The 18,900-nt window shown below is 42.5% G+C and overlaps 1 protein-coding gene across 2 annotated transcripts; it reads left to right on the top strand.

Annotated features, from left to right (window-relative positions):
- The first annotated feature begins 5,448 nt into the window (after positions 1-5,448).
- On the top strand, positions 5,449-7,795 carry LOC132121708 (uncharacterized). Of its 2 annotated transcripts, XM_059531423.1 has the most exons (5): positions 5,449-5,473; positions 6,108-6,193; positions 6,503-6,793; positions 6,875-6,919; positions 7,118-7,795. In XM_059531423.1, exons 2-5 carry the CDS (start codon positions 6,118-6,120, stop codon positions 7,345-7,347), a joined length of 642 nt encoding a protein of 213 aa, XP_059387406.1. In that variant the 5' UTR covers positions 5,449-5,473; positions 6,108-6,117; the 3' UTR covers positions 7,348-7,795. The 2 variants fall into 2 exon arrangements, with proteins under 2 accessions (XP_059387406.1, XP_059387407.1); XM_059531424.1 differs by lacking the exon at positions 6,875-6,919 and having other exon boundaries at positions 7,118-7,794.
- Positions 7,796-18,900: the final 11,105 nt, after the last annotated feature.

Raw genomic sequence — 18,900 nt, 5'->3', positions numbered from 1 at the left:
GGGCTTTGGAAGCTTCTCTCTGTATGTTGTAAACAAAGTCCAGAATGTTAATTACTGCCACGTTAATCAGTTGAATTAGAGTGGCGCCGATACAGGATGGCTGCCTCCGTGACGTGCTCTGCAGTTGTTTTTGTGTTTTTGTTAGTTTGTCCTGTCTTTAGTTATATTCCTGCAATCAGTTTCACCAGGGACGAATTGCTGGATATTCAGCTACACACATCTCCCGATATTTCACCGGTTTTCGACTATTCTGATGTTTTGCTAGACATTCTTGTCGGCGGAGCGGCTGTGCTGATCACACGCTTCAAGAGGACGCACAGACGGGGAAAGCGAGCGGGAGCGCTCGTGAGACTCAGAAAACGCGGATTTCGAACGCCGTTGCCTAGCATCCATCTGGCAAATCTCCGCTCTCTTCCCAACAAAACGGACGAACTGCTTCTGCTCTCTCGGACAAATAAAGATTTCTCTCACTCTGCTGCTCTGTGTTTCACGGAAACTTGGCTGAATGACACCATACCGGACAGCGCGCTCCATCTGCCGGACTTTCAGCTGTTTAGAGCGGATCGCGACGCAGAATCAACGGGGAAATCGCGCGGCGGCGGGACATGCTTTTACATCAATGAACGGTGGTGTACAGATGTAACTGTGTTAAAGAAGACGTGCTGCTCAAATCTCGAAACGCTCTTCATTAACTGCAAGCCGTTCTATTCGCCGCGGGCGAATTTCACTCGCTCATTCTGGTGAGTGTTTACATCCCTCCTCAAGCGCACGTGAGCTCAGCTTTACAGGAACTCGCTGAGCACATCACAGAGATAGAACAACAACACCCAGACTCTGTTTTAATCATTCTTGGGGACTTTAATAAAGCCAATCTCTCCCGTGAACTGCCAAAATACAGACAGCATGTTACTTGTCCCACAAGAGACAGTAATATATTGGATCACTGTTACACAACAATAAAGGATGCATTTCACTCTGCTCCACGAGCAGCTTTGGCACGTTCTGATCACCTTCTGGTTCATCTTATACCGACCTACAGGCAGAAACTAAAATCAGCTAAACCTTTATTAAGGACTGTAAAAAGATGGACTAATGAAGCAGAGCAGGATTTACAATCTTGTTTTGACCTCACTGATTGGAGTGGTTTTGAAGCTGCTGCCACCGATCTGGACGAACTCACAGAGACCGTAACAGCATATATCAGTTTCTGTGAGGATATGTGTATTCCTACCAAGACTCAACTAAATTACAACAATGACAAACCGTGGTTCACTGCAAAACTCAGACAGCTCCGTCAGGCCAAAGAAGATGCTTACAGGAAGGGGGGCAATGTCTTGTATAAACAGGCTAAATACACACTGGAAAAGGAGATCAGAGTGGCAAAGAGGAATTATTCTGGAAAAATAAGGACTCAGTTCACTTCGAACAACTCAGCATCAGTGTGGAAAAGTCTAAAGAAGATCACCAATTACAAGACACCACCCCCCAGCACTGTGGAGAATCAACGACTGGCAGACGATCTGAACGAGTTTTACTGCAGGTTTGAAAGAACACCCATCACCTGCCCTGAACACCTCTCCACACAACCATTCACACCAATAACAACTCCTGCAACCAACCCTGAATGCCTCTCCAAACAACCATTCACACCATTAACAGCTCCTGCAACCCATCCTGAACACCTCTCCAATCAAGCACTCTCACCATTTACACCTCCTGCATCCCCCCTCTCCCCCACACCTGCAATACAGATCAGTGAGGATGCGGTGCGCCAGGTCTTCCGGAAGCAGAAAAGGAAAAAAGCACCAGGCCCAGATTGTGTTACACCAGCCTGTCTGAAATCCTGTGCTGACCAGCTGGCCCCCATCTTCACAAAGATCTTCAACAGATCGCTGGAGCTGTGCGAAGTCCCTTCATGCTTCAAACGCTCCACCATCATCCCCATCCCCAAGAAACCCAAAATTACAGGACTAAATGACTACAGGCCTGTGGCTCTAACGTCTGTAGTCATGAAGTCATTTGAAAAACTGGTGCTGGCTCACCTGAAGGACATCACTGGACCCTTGCTGGATCCTCTTCAGTTTGCCTACAGAGCAAACAGGTCTGTGGACGATGCAGTAAACATTGGACTGCATTATGTTCTGCAACACCTAGACAGACCGGGGACCTATGTGAGGATCCTGTTTGTGGACTTCAGCTCGGCTTTTAACACGATCATGCCAAACCTCCTCATGCCCAAACTAACTCAGCCCTCCGTGCCCACCTCCGTCTGTCAGTGGATCAACAGCTTCCTGACAGACAGGCAGCAGCTAGTGAGGCTGGGAAAATACACATCCAGCACCCGTACAATCAGCACCGGAGCTCCCCAGGGCTGTGTTCTCTCCCCACTGCTCTTCTCCCTGTACACTAATGACTGCACATCTAAGGACCCCTCTGTCAAGCTCCTGAAGTTTGCAGATGACACCACACTCATCGGCCTCATTCAGGACGGTGACGAGTCTGCTTACAGGCAGGAGGTTAAAGAGCTGGCTGTCTGGTGCACTCTCAACAACCTGGAGCTTAACACGCTCAAAACAGTGGAGATGATCGTGGACTTCAGGAGAAACCCCCCTGCACTCCCCCACTCACCATCATGAACAGCACTGTGACTGCAGTGGAGTCATTCAGGTTCCTGGGCACCACTATCTCTCAGGACCTGAAGTGGGACATTCACATTGACTCCATTGTGAAAAAGGCCCAGCAGAGGTTGTACTTCCTTCGCCAGCTGAGGAAGTTTAACCTGCCACAGGATCTGCTGAAACAGTTCTACTCCACCATCATCGAATCCATCCTCTGCACTTCAGTAACTGTCTGGTTCAGCTCAGCTTCTAAATCTGACCTCAGAAGACTACAGAGGGTAGTCCGGACTGCTGAGCGAATCATCGGTTCAACTCTCCCATCTATTCAAGAACTGTACTTATCCAGAGTGAGCAAAAGGGCTGTTAAAATCACTCTGGACTCCTCACATCCAGCACACTCCCTCTTTGAACTGTTGCCATCTGGTCGACGCTACAGAGCACTGAGCACCAGAACGACCAGACACAGGAACAGTTTCTTCCCTCAGGCAATCCATCTTATGAACAGCTGATACACACTGAACACACTGAACACACTACACTTTATATTTATATACACATACACTTAATTTATCTAACACACATACTTAGTATACACTTACATTTTGCACATAATATACATGTACATACATAACTGCATTTTTGTAATATACCTGCCTACAATTGTAAATTTGTATATTGTCATTCCTTATCTACTTATTTGTATTTTTTGTATATTTATATTCTTTTATTATGTGTTTTATGTTCTGTCGCTGTCATTCTGTTGTACTGCGGAGCTTCTGTCATGAAAACAAATTCCTCGTATGTGTAAACATACCTGGCAATAAAGCTCATTCTGATTCTGATTCTCAATTTGAGTTTGCACTGCTTGTTTCAAAGTGAAGTATGCATTTTCCTCACGCAAACAGCTCATTATCCAGAGTTTTCCACTTCCATGGCTCTGTGAATGAATGCAGTCCAATCCATCTCTGCACGTAATGTCAGTTTTAAAAGCATTTGACACATAGCAGTCACCAGCTATTTATTTTTTATTTTATTTTCTTATTTCTATATTTGCATGATTTCTAACATCTTAGTGGACAGATGATTACAGCATTTCACCATAGACTCATAATGAGAGGCACTAAAAAGGTAGTTTCAATTAGCATGCCTACAATATCCTGTGGAAAACATGGTTAATTCTGTAAACATTACGCATAGTAGCCAGGGCAGGGCTGGACTGGGACAAAAAAAATGGCCCTGGCATTTTTTGGTCCATGACTTCCCACCACTGTGTCTTTTTTAATTTAAATCTAGCTTTATTGCCATTGGGCCATGGAAACCTATGAAAACACTTCACTTGATTTGGCCAAAAAATTGTGGGGGACGAATTTACATTTTATTGAACACTTATGGCACACGCACACATTAGGGTAGGATAGATGCTGCGGGTCCCTAGCAAGCACTTTACAGATTCAATAATAGCAGTAATATTGTAAAATATTTTTGCTATTTTAAAAAACAGTTTCCTACTTAAATATATTCTATACTGTAATTTATTCCTGCGATCAAAGGGGAATTTTCAGCATCATTACTTCAGTCTTCAGTGTCACCTAATGTGAATCCGTCAGAGATCAAATCATTCTAATATGCTGATTTGCTGATTATCAGTATTTAACACAGATGAGTAAATTTTTCAGTAATCTTGGATGAATAGAAGGATCCAAAGATCAGCATTTATGTGAAATAAAAAGCATTTGCAACATTATACAGTATATTATTCAAAAGCTTAGAGTCAGTATCCATACAATAGCAGGTACAGATTGAATGATAACATATTTATAACACTTAAAACGTGAATTAATTTAATCATTCTTATGAATATGAATACATATGACAACTGAAGCAGGATTTACTAAAAAAGAAGACTGTAGCGCTCACACGTTATTGTACCACCCACCGCCGACGCGCAATGAACTTGAAGCGCAGATGGCGTGACCGCAGTCTGTATCCGTAGAATGGGTAACTGTTGGCAAAGAATTGATGCTGTCATCGGAACAATATGTCCAGGTCCTCCTGCAGGAAAATAGGCTCACAACAACATTGAACACATAAGTTTCATTAAACCAAAGAAGCATTTCTCATTAGAAGTTCCTGTAATGTCTGGTAGCTGAATAAACTGGAGGTTGTTTCTGAATGAGAGCAGAGGATTTATGTGAAAACCTTTTTGAATTTGATTTGATTTATTTGAAATTTCTGTCTTGAAAACCTCCCATGTGGTAATGTAGGTGCTCTTTGATACATTTATTTAGGTTTTCTGACCCTGAGTAAATAATTATTATTTATTGTGCTGATGGTGTACATTTGAATTTCCAATGCAATTTTTTTTTTTATTAATGGCAGTATACTTCAGAGATATTTTGCTCATAGTAATTTTTAGGGCTAACAATAATTGTGGCCGACGTGTATTAGAAAGTCATTTATTTCATGATGTGGCTCTTGGTCTATACTTTTTTTACTTGGTTTTTACTTTTTGAAAGTTTTGTTTTATAAAATGAATAAATGAAACAAAAAGATAAAAGCCGCCTTTAATCATATTTACCGAGTGTGCCAAAACGCCAAAACAAATCTGATCGGTTGTATATTTGACTTTAAAACAGTATTTGTAAGTTATCGTCATCATGGAGGGGAAATTTGCATGTTAGAAACAGCACCAACTACTGGTCAGAAATTTTGTTAACAACATAAAAAACAGAGACTTGTTTGAGAGCCATGTTGAAAGTGAAAGTTTAGTAGAAGGTTCAGTGTTTGGGCTCGTGTAAACAGCAAACAGAAAGGAATGCATTCAGATGGTGAAGACAGAAAAGGAAAAAGCGCAGGTGAGAATAACTCTCTCTGATCAGGAAATAATTCCGTTTATAGGCTATTTACCAATCCATAACGGGCTGCTGGAAAACCAACAATGCGCGCGTGCTGTTACGCAATCTGCCGATATTTTTAAAACAATATGAATATATAAAAGTTTTTGTCCACATTTTGGCTGGTAGATGTTGCAAGTGTTATCCACAGTATGTTTGGAGTCAGTCGTTAAAGAGAATTAATCCAGTGGAAAGATTTGCGCTTCGTGTCGTTTGATTTCTGTAGCAGCTGCTGGAGATTCAGCTGATACACGGCTGTGTTTCAATGCGTGCCTCGGGGCTTTTTACTGTAAGAATATTTTGGGGTTCATAGCTATATTTTTTCACCCATTAGTTTCATCAACACATCTTAAAGCACGAGTTGTATGTAATATTAGACACACAATATGAGACATTTAAGAATGATGAATATCTTCAAATGATGTCAGCATTTTTGATTTCGGCTAAAATATTCCTAAAAGAACTGATTCAATCTAAGTAAAATACTTTTCTGCTGAGCTTTGAGTAATTTTTCCTCTGTATCTGCTCTGTAAGTTCTAGTTCTTCCTTATTAACCGGTTAAGCCACGGTTATGTTTCATTTCATTTCATTGCAGAATCAGAACAATGAATGCTGTGAATGTTGTGGAGCTGATCATTGTGGTTTGGAGCTTCTCCGCTGTCTGTCAAGATTCTGATGATGGTAAGAGAATAAACTTTCCCTTTGAAAGTGTGTGTGACAATGGCAAGGGACTAAATGTGAGATAATGAGGAAAACATTTAGTCAAATGTAGGCTAGTTAATAGATATGCAGAACGTAAATAATAATGCACAATATATATATATATATATATATATATATATATATATACATATATATTTTTTTTTTTTGTTTTTTTTGTTTTTTTGTTTTGTAGTAGATCTGAATATTTTATTTTTTGTTTAAAAAGATAGATATTTTATTATTCTTCAAGTGCTATATTATATGATGATATACATTGTTATTTTTCAGATATCAGTGTAAGCTGTTATGATGTGACTGGATCTGTGGGGAAAGAAGTAACTCTCACCTGCAGCATCTCTCTGAAGATCACTGAATGCTGCATTGCAAAGTATAAGTTTCAATACACTGAGTCCTATAAAGGCTCTTCAGTCTGTCAAGATGTTTCTGTGAACTCCTGTGAACAGAGAAACAGTTTCACATGCCGCTACACTCCAACTACAGTGATGACAGAACAATTCAGATTCTTTGTGCAAACAACATGTGGAGCGAAACCATCAAAATTCGCTGTGAACATAACAGGTGTGGGACAGTATATATTGAGTGTTTGAAGCACTACATTTATTTTTAGTCTACTAACAATGGTTTGAAATCTGTTAACAGAACCCATAGTACGTGAAATTGACACTGAAACTCTTGGACAGAAAGGTATTATATTCTATAATAATTATTGATTGCTTAAGAAAAATGCTCTAGTAGTCACATGATTTTAATGAAGCTCTTAAAAACGAAAGTAATATCTGAACTTTCTTTTAAGAAGTCATCAACAGATTTTCTGATTTCTGACTGAAGTTGAGTTTATGATTTAAACCATGTCATAAAAACATTTTAAACTCCCCTTTCCAGAAGAACCTGTCTGGGACATATCAGAAACAAATGAACAGAAGAAACCAGAAGGTCGTGGATTTAAGATTGCCGTCATCGCTGCTGTTATAAGCAGTTTTATCATCATCATAATGCCAATCATTTACAGACTGACACAAAAATACACCAACCGGAACAGGACTCTTCTGAGTGTCAGACAAGAAGAAGATGACAGCAATCGCCCAGAAAAAGAAAATGAAAATATGATATAATAGCAGTACCAAACTAATTTGTTTAACTTATCATACAGTGCTCCTAAAAGACACAAGCTTTATTGGTGCTCCAGCAAACTTCTCTACTATCTGTTAAAATATGAACTACTCAACTATAACTCAGATTGTAAAACTTGGTTTCAGTTTTATATTAATTTCTGTGAAATAATATATATATATATCTGTTTGATCAGTTTATTTATAGTTATTTTTCTGCACATGCAATTTCCTAATAGTGTGAACAGTGATGTTTTGTACAGTGTGTTTTGCTGATTTTACAAGTAAGGAACTCAATAAAGACTTGTGATAGGCTCCTCTCTAAAGATGAATATCTGGAACATGTTTTTATCACAGGTCAGAGCAGGATACTGGATGAAAAATAGCTGCACAGAGCTTATCTGTGCCTTTAGTTACTCAAGGAGATTCTCTAGCTCTTGATATTCGTTTTCAGATTTTTGTTCTGAGAAATGGAGAAAAATAAAATAAAATTATCCTACACATGAGAAAAGCAAATGTGTCGGCGTGTACTTAGATACTTCCAATCGAGTGTGCAACAATTATTTAAATCTACAACAAACTATGGATTATTTGCACAAGCAGCACACATCATGAACCGCAGCAAGGGTCCATTTCACTCCATTTGGTTTTTGTTTGTTGTTCTTAGGAAAAATAAAAAAATACTGATATCAATGTTGGAGTCCTTCACATTCAACACACCAAATCACAATGATATGATGCCTAAACCACAACATTCACACATAGAGTGGAATTCAGTAGGGTCACATCTGGAAATCTGTTATTCAGTCTAATTTCAAACTGAAAAAAAAAAACGGAATTGTGTTATTCTTAATTATGAAAATTCTTGCTGCTAATGAAACCATTTGAAATTAAACTTGTTTCACTAGTTCACGCTTACATATAATTAGCTGAGGTATGGTATGCGTATTTGGCGTGCTGTCCGGGGAAGGGCTCCGAGCTCGGGAATGGCCCGAACCTAGAGTACCCCCCCTTCCCCGTCTATTTATAAAGTGAACTCAAAGTGAGGAGATGGGGTGGAGGAGGGATGCTGATAAACCGTCAATGGATAGAGGGAAGTCAGCGATATTTATACTATGGGATTGATTACTTGATTATGGTCCACCTGTGTTGATTAGGCTAAGTATCTGACGCGCTCCTCCCGAATCTTATTAATAAAATTTCATTTCACTAGTTCACGCTTACATATAATTAGCTGAGGTATGGTATGCGTATTTGGCGTGCTGTCCGGGGAAGGGCTCCGAGCTCGGGAATGGCCCGAACCTAGAGTACCCCCCAAAAAAGCAATTGTACAAGAGGACAGCCGCCAGTTTAAAGAATGTCCCCCCCAAAAAGCATAGAGTACTGGCGGGGGCTGATTTGGTTTCCTGAGAAGTCGTCTCGTTGGCGGGCTGGAAGGGCCTACGTACTCCAGAGGGCGCGACCTGGGCATTGGGAGAGTAGGCCCTACCGGCTGCAGCTAGTGAACTACGTAGTTGTTGGCGCCCGGTCGGTAGGGCTCGAGCCGATGCTCAACTGGAGCTTGTGGCGTTGGAACGGTGAGCCCTACCGGCCGATGAGGAGGAGCAGCGTGGTTGTGGTGCCCGACCGGGAGGACCCGAGTTGCCTCGACCGGAATAGGTCACGGTGTCGGCGTACGGGCCCTACTGGCTGATAGCCCCTGCTATTCAGTGGGCGAAGGGCCTAAAGCTGACCGAGAGGGCCCATGAAGCCTCCGACAGGAGATTGAGACTCAGAATGACGGACGTATGGGTCCTCTTGGTTTGGCAGATAAAAAGCTTTGGGCTGGCCGACAAGGAGGACTCTGGCGACATCCGAAGGGAGATCCCGACTCACGGCATCGGATGGATGAGACTCACTTGTGGCCGGCAAGCATAGGCCCGTCTGGGAGAACTCTCGCCAGACGTCTGAAGGGAGCACACGCATCAGACGGGTAAGCCTCGCCGGACGGGGAGAGTGGAAAGGAAAACCCGACTGGGAGGACTCTCGCGGCATCCGATGGGGCATTGAACTCAGAACATCGAACGGGTAAGCCTCGCCAGGTGGGGTTAAAAGATGTGAGGGTAGCTGAGAGTTGTTGGGGTTTTTTTTTTTTTTTTTTTTTGCAGGATTTGGCGAGAGGACGAGACTCGTAGCGCCGGAAGGTTAAGCCTCGCCTATCGTCAAATGGAAAGGGAAGTTGCGTGGCCGAGAGACTGTTACCGACGTCCGAAGGGAGCACACGCATCGAACGGGTAAGCCTCGCCGACCGTAGAATGGAAACGTAAAGCAAGTCTGTCCAGGAGGCTCTCGCCGGCGTCCGAAGGGAGCACGCGCATCGAACGGGTAAGCCTCGCTGACCATAGAAAAGGAAAAGGTAAGGTTGTCTAACCGGGAGGCTCTCCCCGGCGTCCGAAGGGAGCACACGCATCGAACGGGTAAGCCTCTCCGGATGTGTGACAGAAAAGGTAACGATAGGTGGCCAGGAGGCTCTTGCCAGCATCCAACGGGGACTTCCTGTTCCCCAAAAACAACTGGGTGAGCCTCGCAGGCCGTAGGATGGAAAAGGTAAGTTTGTGTGGTCGTTAGGCTGTCGTCGGCGTCTTATGGGAGTTTGCTACTCACGGCAAGAGACGGGTAAGCCTTGACGACCGTAGGAAGGAGGGAGGGTTTATTTGTGTGTTTGGTACCTGCGGCATCGAACGGCTTGCTTGTAGGTTTTGTAACCTAAACCACGTGGAATGGTCGTGGTTGGCTGGCCAGGAGGCTCTCGCCAGCGTCCGATGGGAGCACTCTCATCGAACGGGTGAGCCTCGCTGGCCAAGGATGGAAAGGTTGTCCAGCTGGGAGGCTCTTACCTTCGGCCGACAGGAGCTTAGCTCCCGGAATCGAACGGTTAAGCCTCGCTGGCCAAAGGACGGAAAAGGTTGTCCAGCTGGGAGGCTCTTACCTTCGGCCGACAGGAGCTTAGCTCCCGGAATCGAACGGTTAAGCCTCGCTGGCCAAAGGACGGAAAAGGTAAGGTTGTCTAGCCGGGAAGCTCTCACCTACGTCCAATGGGAGCCTTGACTCCTTGCATTGGATGGGTAAACCTCTCCGTACGTAAGACAGAATGGCAAAAGGGTAGCCGGGGGCTTTCACCTACGTCCGATGGGAGTGTGAGCTCCTGGCAACGAACGGGTAAGCCTTTCTGGCTGCAGAATGGAAAAGGTGAGGTTGTCTGGCCGGGAGGCTTTCGTCGGCATCCGATGGGAGCTCGAGCTCCTGGCATCGAAGAGAGAAGCCTTGCCGGCCATAGGATAGAAAATGGTAAGGTTATCTGGCCGGGAGGCTATGGCCGGCATCCGGTGTTAATCTGGCTTTTTAATCGGGTAAGCTTCGCTGGTGGTCGGATGGAAAGTCCAAGATTGCTTAAGCGGGAAAGCATCTGACAGGAGTTTAATACTCACGGGCCTGGTTTCACAAATGGGGTTATGCTTAAGCCAGGACTAGGCCTTAGTTAAATTAAGATATTTAAGCAACTTTTACAAAAATGCCTTAGAGAAAAATTTTACAGGTGTGCATCTTGGCACAGAACAATGACACTGACATATTTTAAGATGTGTCAGAGCAAGATATTTTCAGTTGAGACAGCTCAAACATGTATTTTAGTCTGGGACTAGCTTAAGCCTTGTCTGTGAAACCATGGGACGATGTCATATGAGTAAGCTTTGCTGATAGTTGAACGGAGAAGGCAAAGGTTGGCTCAACCGGGAGCACTCTTGCAGCGCCTGACAGGGAGTTTGATACTAAGGAGGATTTGGTTGTCTACGAGGGTAGACGCTGTGAGGCTTACTTGAAAAATTGTTTAGCAAATCCAATAAGCTGCTTCTGATAATGAGTCCGAAAAATCTTGGTGCAGTCATTGTATTCGAAATTAAGCGTGCAAAAATAAATTGGATTTCCTGTGCCAGTGTACCCCAAATAGGTGCCATGTATCGGCGATGTGGTCATTGTTGAATTGTCATATTGTCAGCACATGAGATCGATGGTACGTATCGACGATGTAATCTTGCATGGGTGGAGTAAGAGAAAGATTCTTTATACTTGTCTGAGCTTGCTATTTGCCATTTTAACCATGCAGGTGCACGAAAAAGCCTATGGAATCACCAATAATCGAAAAAATATATATTTTTTTTTTGACGTACTGATAAACTGGCATTAAATATAAAATACTATATTTAAAACTGCTAGTTCATGTAGTCGGCACTACGGTCATCTCGCTTGTCCTGTTTTTTTTTTGTTTTTTTTTGCTATAGTAGATTCCATTTAAAGTCCAACGATTTAACCCTAACATGGACGTAAACAAGTGCCTTAAATATAAGGTATTCAAAAACCGCTAAGTTCATATATTTGGAGTGAGTTCGGTTGAAATGATGGTCATGTGCGCTCCGGACCGCATGCCTCATGATGGGACCGACGCGCCGCCCCTGAGACCAGAATGAGATGCATTCGAATGTAACTGTGGCATTAAATTCCGTTAGTGAGAGCTCCTTTAAAATATGGCACGTATCGGATTTACCTGTTAAAGTACGATGGAATACCTTATATCTGCAAACGATGCATGTCTATTTGGGGATGGAGACTTCTTTGCCACCTGCAGGCTCACGTCATCCTTTGAGAGCACGGGCGAGCGTGAAGTGCAGTGCTGAGATGGGATAACGGAGCAGTTTGATAGCGGAGTTATGGTAGGCCGCCTAATAATTATGATAAAAAACGTTGACTGGAGAATGGGCCTAATATAGTCTTGGCTATTGTCGATACATGATGCTGTCACCGCAACCTAGGATGCATGGCATACCTATAAGCGGAAATTTTTTTTTTTTTTTTTTTTTTTGTGAACAGACGCTGCTGTGGCAGTGGGGAGATACGGGAAAGGCTCCTGCAGGAGCAGACACTGCTGCGGCAGTGAGGAGGAATAGGAAAGGCTCCTGCGGGAGCAGACACTGCTGCGGCAGTGGGGAGATACGGGAAAGGCTCCTGCGGGAGCAGACACTGCTGCGGCAGTGAGGAGGTACAGGAAAGGCTCCTGTGGGAGCAGACACTACTGCGGTAGTGGGGAGGTATAGGAAAGGCTCCTGCGGGAGCAGACACTGCTGCGGCAGTGAGGAGGTATAGGAAAGGCTCCTGCGGGAGCAGACACTGCTGCGGCAGTGGGGAGATATGGGAAAGGCTTCTGCGGGAGCAGACACTGCTGCGGCAGTGATGAAGTATAGGAAAGGCTCCTGCGGGAGCAGACACTGCTGCGGCAGGGAGGAGGTACGTGCAAGGCTACTTGCTTCGGCTGCTGTAGATGTTGGCTGTGGGAAGAGTAAAAAAGGGTTAGTAACATTTGATGGGGCAAGCTAAAAATGAATGGGTAGCCTACTGTGTCACCAGCTCAACAATTGGTTGCCTGATTTGACAATTCCTCAAGCCTTGTCCACGTTATAAGGTTCCTGTTGGAAAAGCATCTTTCCTCTCGTTTGGCCTCTGGGCTCTTTAGACTGTCTCCTGAGCGGATACGTTTGGAACGCTGTTTTCACGTTGTAGTATGGACTGTGGAAACAGAGGCTTTTGGAAACGATGAAGCATGTTTAGTCTTGTAAGACGTTGTACCGAAAGACATGATTACAGCAGTAACGTTAGCCCCTTACCGGTCACCCCCCATTTTTGGCATTGAGACAGAAATTACATACCCAAAATAAAGATGTTTCTGCTCATGATTCTTTCTGACTAGAGCCATGATCAACATTTGTCCACGAGCTAACACTTTCGACGTTTACCGTTCAGGAATAGGAATCGTTTTCCTGGCATAATTACTGAATAACTGTCACTGAAATGATGTTTTATCGAAATATTGGTCAATTGGCTTTCAATTGATGCAGGGTTTATCCAGATCAAGTAAGAGAGTGATGTTTAACGTGCTGTGCAAATGAACGATAATAAACTGGGGCGGTTGGCGATGCTTGCAAGCAAATGGGTTAATGGCAGTTATGTGCTATTCGCTTCCAAGTGGTTTCTAAAGATGTTTACTTGCCAGTTTTTTCGTATTACGGTCCTTAAAGTCCCCGTGAAACGGAAGTTGCAAACGACTTTTCTCCAGTGTTGTGACGTATTTCCGAGAGAAACGGAATAATAAATGAGGAAAGTAGTGGGTGTGGCTTATTTTCCAACTAGCACCTGATTGGATCTAGATAAGTAGGTGTTTAATTAAAAAAATGGAGGCAGATCTAAATGCAAGTTTACAATCGGTTGTTGAGGATTACTCACCACCTCATTCACCGCAATTTAGTTTTCAGCGGGAAAAGGAGGAAGATGAGAACAGGAACACACGGAGGATCATTTACAAAAATGCACCTCCTTGCCATTTCTCCTTTCACGCGCTGTCAATGCTCGCCACACACAGGCAGCCTGTCTACTGTCAGTGTCAGTTTGAGGGGCGTGGTTACGGATTAAGCAGACACCAAATTCCTCAAGCCTACGTCATCGGTGAAGGTCCTCCAATGCAGAGGGGAGGGGCATTAAAGATTATGAAGGCAAACTTTTTTTTTTTTTTTTTTTTTTTGAGTGGATTGGCTCGCATGGATGAATTGTTCAGCACAAAACGATCAATTTATGCAAACAAAGTAAATATAGTCAATTTTGATTTCATGTGGACTTTAAAAGGCGGCAGTTATTTTACTCACACTTGCTATCCTGCGTTGAAACACTATGGCGGATGCGTTTTAGATGAATTTTGGGTGATCACACCGGTGAATGGTGAAATAGGTCCCTAAATTATTTGGTCCTACCAGAAAACTTGAATAGAAATTAAAATGTAAAATTAAATTAAGCATTTAGCAGAGACTCTTTTATCCAGAGACTTACGAGCCTTTTTTTTTCTTTTTTTTTTTTTCTCTTCTTCCTTCATGGAACTTAAGTCTGTATCATTTCCGTGAGGTTTAAACGTGCGCGGTAAGGCGAATGTAATGCCTTTGCTTCGTGGTTAAAAGTGGCATCATCATCCGACGGAACGTTTGTATCTGTAGTCCAAATCTATGCGCAATCCACACTCCAGATCAGCAGGTGGCGGTAATGCACCTTTACGCTGGTTTGCCAAAACCGCAGAAGAAGACGGAACTGAGTCATGACGTCGTTTAACAAACTTTAGCCGCAAACCTGCTTTTAGATGCAACACTTGCTAACTGCCGTAAAAATCCAATGAAGAAAAAGAAGAACCTGTTTTTAGCGTCTTTGCCTGAAAATGTATTGGTTAACGTTGCGCGGTCTGCACCGCTAGAGGAAGCGGCCTCAAACTGCCACTCGGCCGGAACGCCGGGGTGAAAGGCTGGGCCGCGGTGAGAACTGGGGTTCGACCCGGGCTGGTTGGGTTCTTTCTGCTGCAATCCAGCGCTCGGGGAGAGCTCGGTCTCGGGCGGCACGATCGTTGTGTCGAGCAAGGCGAGCTCGGAGCTTGCACGGTCTATTGGGCACGACGTGTGGCTTGGCGATGAGAGCAGCTGTCACGATGACGCTAATGCTGCTCAACGGCCGTGTTTGGCTGGGTGGAAATGATCTCGGGTCCGGCAAAAGCAGCAGGTCTTATAAATCTCCTGTGTAGCTCTCTTCGTTGGTACGAGAATTGGGTCTGTGGTAAGGTGACAGACGAAGCGAACCAGCATGCTGATAAACCGTCAATGGATAGAGGGAAGTCAGCGATATTTATACTATGGGATTGATTACTTGATTATGGTCCACCTGTGTTGATTAGGCTAAGTATCTGACGCGCTCCTCCCGAATCTTATTAATAAAATTTCATTTCGTGGGAAATGGTAGGAATAAAATGTGACTGCTGCAATGCATTCATCAATCAGCAGAAAGCAGGTCCTGTTGAAATCAGCTGTCTTTAAACAATACAGATCACATGGAATTATATTATTTTGTCTTGTTCTGAAGTGAATATGCATTATCTTATTGTTGATTGAGTGTTGTTTGATGAATCTTGGTGCAGGATTGCTGCTTGTTTGTTATTCTAAATGAAGATAAAACTAATATAATGCTATAAACTGAAAGTGAAGGAAACAATAGTGTTTTGTTCACTTTTTGTTTCTTTGATGTTTCTTTATTCTTTCACTTGGCCCCTAGTCTATCATATGTGGTTCACTTGTAAAATGTTCTGCACAGACCGTGTTTGCACAGCCTCTCGTGTTTTCTTCTATAATAAAACATAGCATAACATTTTAATAATACATAGCAGTATAGTTAAATTCACTTGATATTAAGTTTAAATTTTGAAGAAGAAAGCCTAATTTAGCCTAATAATACAATCAACTAAAAATCTTTCATTTGTCAATTAGTGAAGCTTCCCATGTCTCTACATTGTGTGAATAATATCAAACCACTTTTTTAAATGGTTAACTATATGTTATTTTCAGGGCAATTTACTTCATGCACTGCCTTGGCGCCACAGATCTGTTAGAACATTCCTCTTGTCAGAAAATTGTCTAATACCCAAAAACTTTTAACATCAAGTCTGGTACCCAAAATAGCCAAAACTCTATTAACCATCTTTAATGAGCCAAGAAGTGAAAGTGACGTGACATTCAGCCAAGAATGGTTACCCATACTCAGAATTTGTGCTCTGCATTTAACCCATCCAAAGTGCACACACACAAACCACGAACACACACCCAGAGCAGTCATTTATGCTGCAGCACCCACGCAGTTGGGGGCTCAGTGCCTTGTTCAAGGGCACCTATAGTATTGCCAGCCTGAGACTCGAACAATAACCCTAGGGTTAGAAGTCAAACTCTCTAACCACTATGCCACATGAAGTTGACTGAGCAAAGCCAGTGAATAGCAGAAGGAGATGAAGTGCTGATAATAAAATTATGTTGTTAAAGGGAATAATAAAATTAGTGAATGAAGAATAAATAAATATATATGGATACCCAGGAACTTGGTGTTTTCCACACGCTCAATAAAGGGGGTAGAAGTTGAGCACGTGGAAGACCTCAAATTCCTGTGTATCCACATTTCAGCTGACCTCACTTGGACCATGAACACCTCCCATCTGGTTAGGAAAGCTGAAAGACTTTTCTTCCTCAGGAAGATGAAGCATTCTATGCTACTGTGTGACTGTGTGGTATGCCGGCTGCACAGGACAGGAAGGACTTGGCTCTGGTGGTTAAGGCTGCACAGAGGATTGTTGGGTGTGTATTTCCAGATCTGGATTTGGTCTATTCAGAATGCCTCCTGAAGAAGAAGGCCAGGAACATTGCTGCAGATCCCACACACCCGGGTCATTGACTGTTCGACCCCCCTGGCCTCAGGGTGGAGGTGAAGGAGGTGGAGGGACAGCAGGGCCTTCTCTGTTGTCCCTTTAGAAATTACATTGTGTAAAATAATTTGTTTTATTATTATTATTTAGGTATCATTTTCATTTGTGTAATGTCCACAAAATGACCTATATTAGTTTTGTTGAGGTTGAACTGAAATATCTGGAATATCTGCCAACAGCAGATCTTGTTGGTTATCTATTAAAATATCTTTTTCAAGGTGCTCTTTTGCAGACAAAAGTGGAATAACTAAGAAAGGATAAACTGCACCCAAACTAGGCCATTTCAAAGATTGCAACTACCAGAGTGGCTAACAGCTAGCACTGAGCACAACAAGTTATTTGGCTATGTTTAGTTTTTAATACGAGAAAAGGGACATAGAATGACATTGCACCGTAAATTTGCCAAAGTGCAGTGACACCAAGTGACAACCACACAAATGTGGTTGCTCTCTTGAAGCAACACACACAGTTTGCATTTGAGGATCCTTCATACTCCTACATGATTTATATTATGGCTGAACTGGCTAACGTAAATGCAAAAAAATGTGATTATTGTTCATCCAGCCGTGCCACAAAACAGCAAAAGTGAGACAGATTAATTAACTTGTGTAGTCTTAATTCTCACTGTTCATTGTGTGCGTGTGTGTTAAGGTCTATGCCAAGTTTTACAGAATTACACAAACCAACCTGAAGAGCACCTTTTTTTCTTCTTTGGATGAATTAGCATTCAAGATGATTATGTTGTTCCGATCACTTGGTGGAGCCTATGTAGATGAAATTAAGACCCTCCTAGACCAACTTAACTAAGTAATAATTTAGCAAATTAAGTAATTATTTTGTGTTAAATCTTGTAAACATTGTAAAATGTGTAACCTGTGAATTAGCATAATAGTTGCACTTGAACACTCCACTTTTTTTTTTTTTTTGGAAATGAGTTCATTCTCCATCTCCCCCAGAGTTAAAAAGATGAGTTTCACTTTTTTTTAATCCATTCATATACATCTCAGAGTCTGGCAATAGCACTTTTAGCATAGCTTAGCATAGATAATTGAATCTGATTAAACCAGTAGCATCTCTTTCAAAAATAACCAAAGAATTTCAATATTTTTCCCATTTAAAATTTGACTCTTCTGTACTTACATTGTGTAATAATTATATACTATAACTATAACTGGCGAAAAATGAAAAGTTACAATTTTCAAAAAAAAAATTCTTATGTTAAGAAAAAAACATATATTTTTTAATATGTTACCACATATTTAAGGAACACTCCGACTTTTGGGGACTTTAGCTTATTCACAGTATCCCCCAGAGTTAGATAAGTCCATACATACCTTTTTCATTTCTGTGCGTTCTGTAAGTGTTATTTGACGCACCCACCGCTAGCCTAGCTTAGCACAAAGACTGGATGTTAATGGATACTGGTAGCATAGTAATCCCAATAAGTGACAAAATAATGCAAACATTTTCCTATTTACATGTTGTGATCTGTATAGTCACAGCATGTACAAATAACAAGGCTATATGAGACAGAGACCATTTTTAATCGTATAAATACTGGGAACTATATTCTCACTAGGCGTAGGAGCACAGCTAACATTACTTGGGCGGAGTGATTAGCGCAGTACACGAGACACGCCGTGCTGAGGAGCAGAGAGTTCGCTCAGAGTTGGAGTTGCTGCAAAGCTTTTTTGAGTACTGAACTTCCGGTCTCTAGTAGAGGGCTGCATTGGGTTTGTGCTCCCATGGGACCTGCGGGACGCCGGCACCTAACGCAAATCTCACAGGAGAGGGTGGATTTACCTTTGCTGCAGGCGGGAGTGGGGGGTCAGAGCATTTCGCAGGAGACCCACTGGGAACATTGGTGTGTAGTAGAAATGGAGACAACATAAAAAGTATATAAGACAATTAAAGCTGCTGTTTAATTGACAAAAGCATGCAAAGCAAGTCAGACATCTGGAAACAATTCTCATTTGTCACTGAAAAAAATGTCAAAGTGATTTCCTACCTTCTCAAAATTCACACATTTTATGTTGAGCATTCCCACATCTAGTGCTCCATCAGAGGGACATTCAGTGTGTATGGGTGGATCTTGGAAGAAAGACGCACAAGTCTGGGACCATTATATATATATATATATATATATATATATATTTCACTTTCACCACTGCTCTGACCATTTACATTCATGGACATTC

The sequence above is a fragment of the Carassius carassius genome, chromosome 39 (assembly GCF_963082965.1).
Source record: "Carassius carassius chromosome 39, fCarCar2.1, whole genome shotgun sequence".
NCBI classification, from domain to species: domain Eukaryota; kingdom Metazoa; phylum Chordata; class Actinopteri; order Cypriniformes; family Cyprinidae; genus Carassius; species Carassius carassius.
Note: the sequence above shows the minus strand (reverse complement) of the source record. Positions and strands in the feature narration are given on the sequence as shown.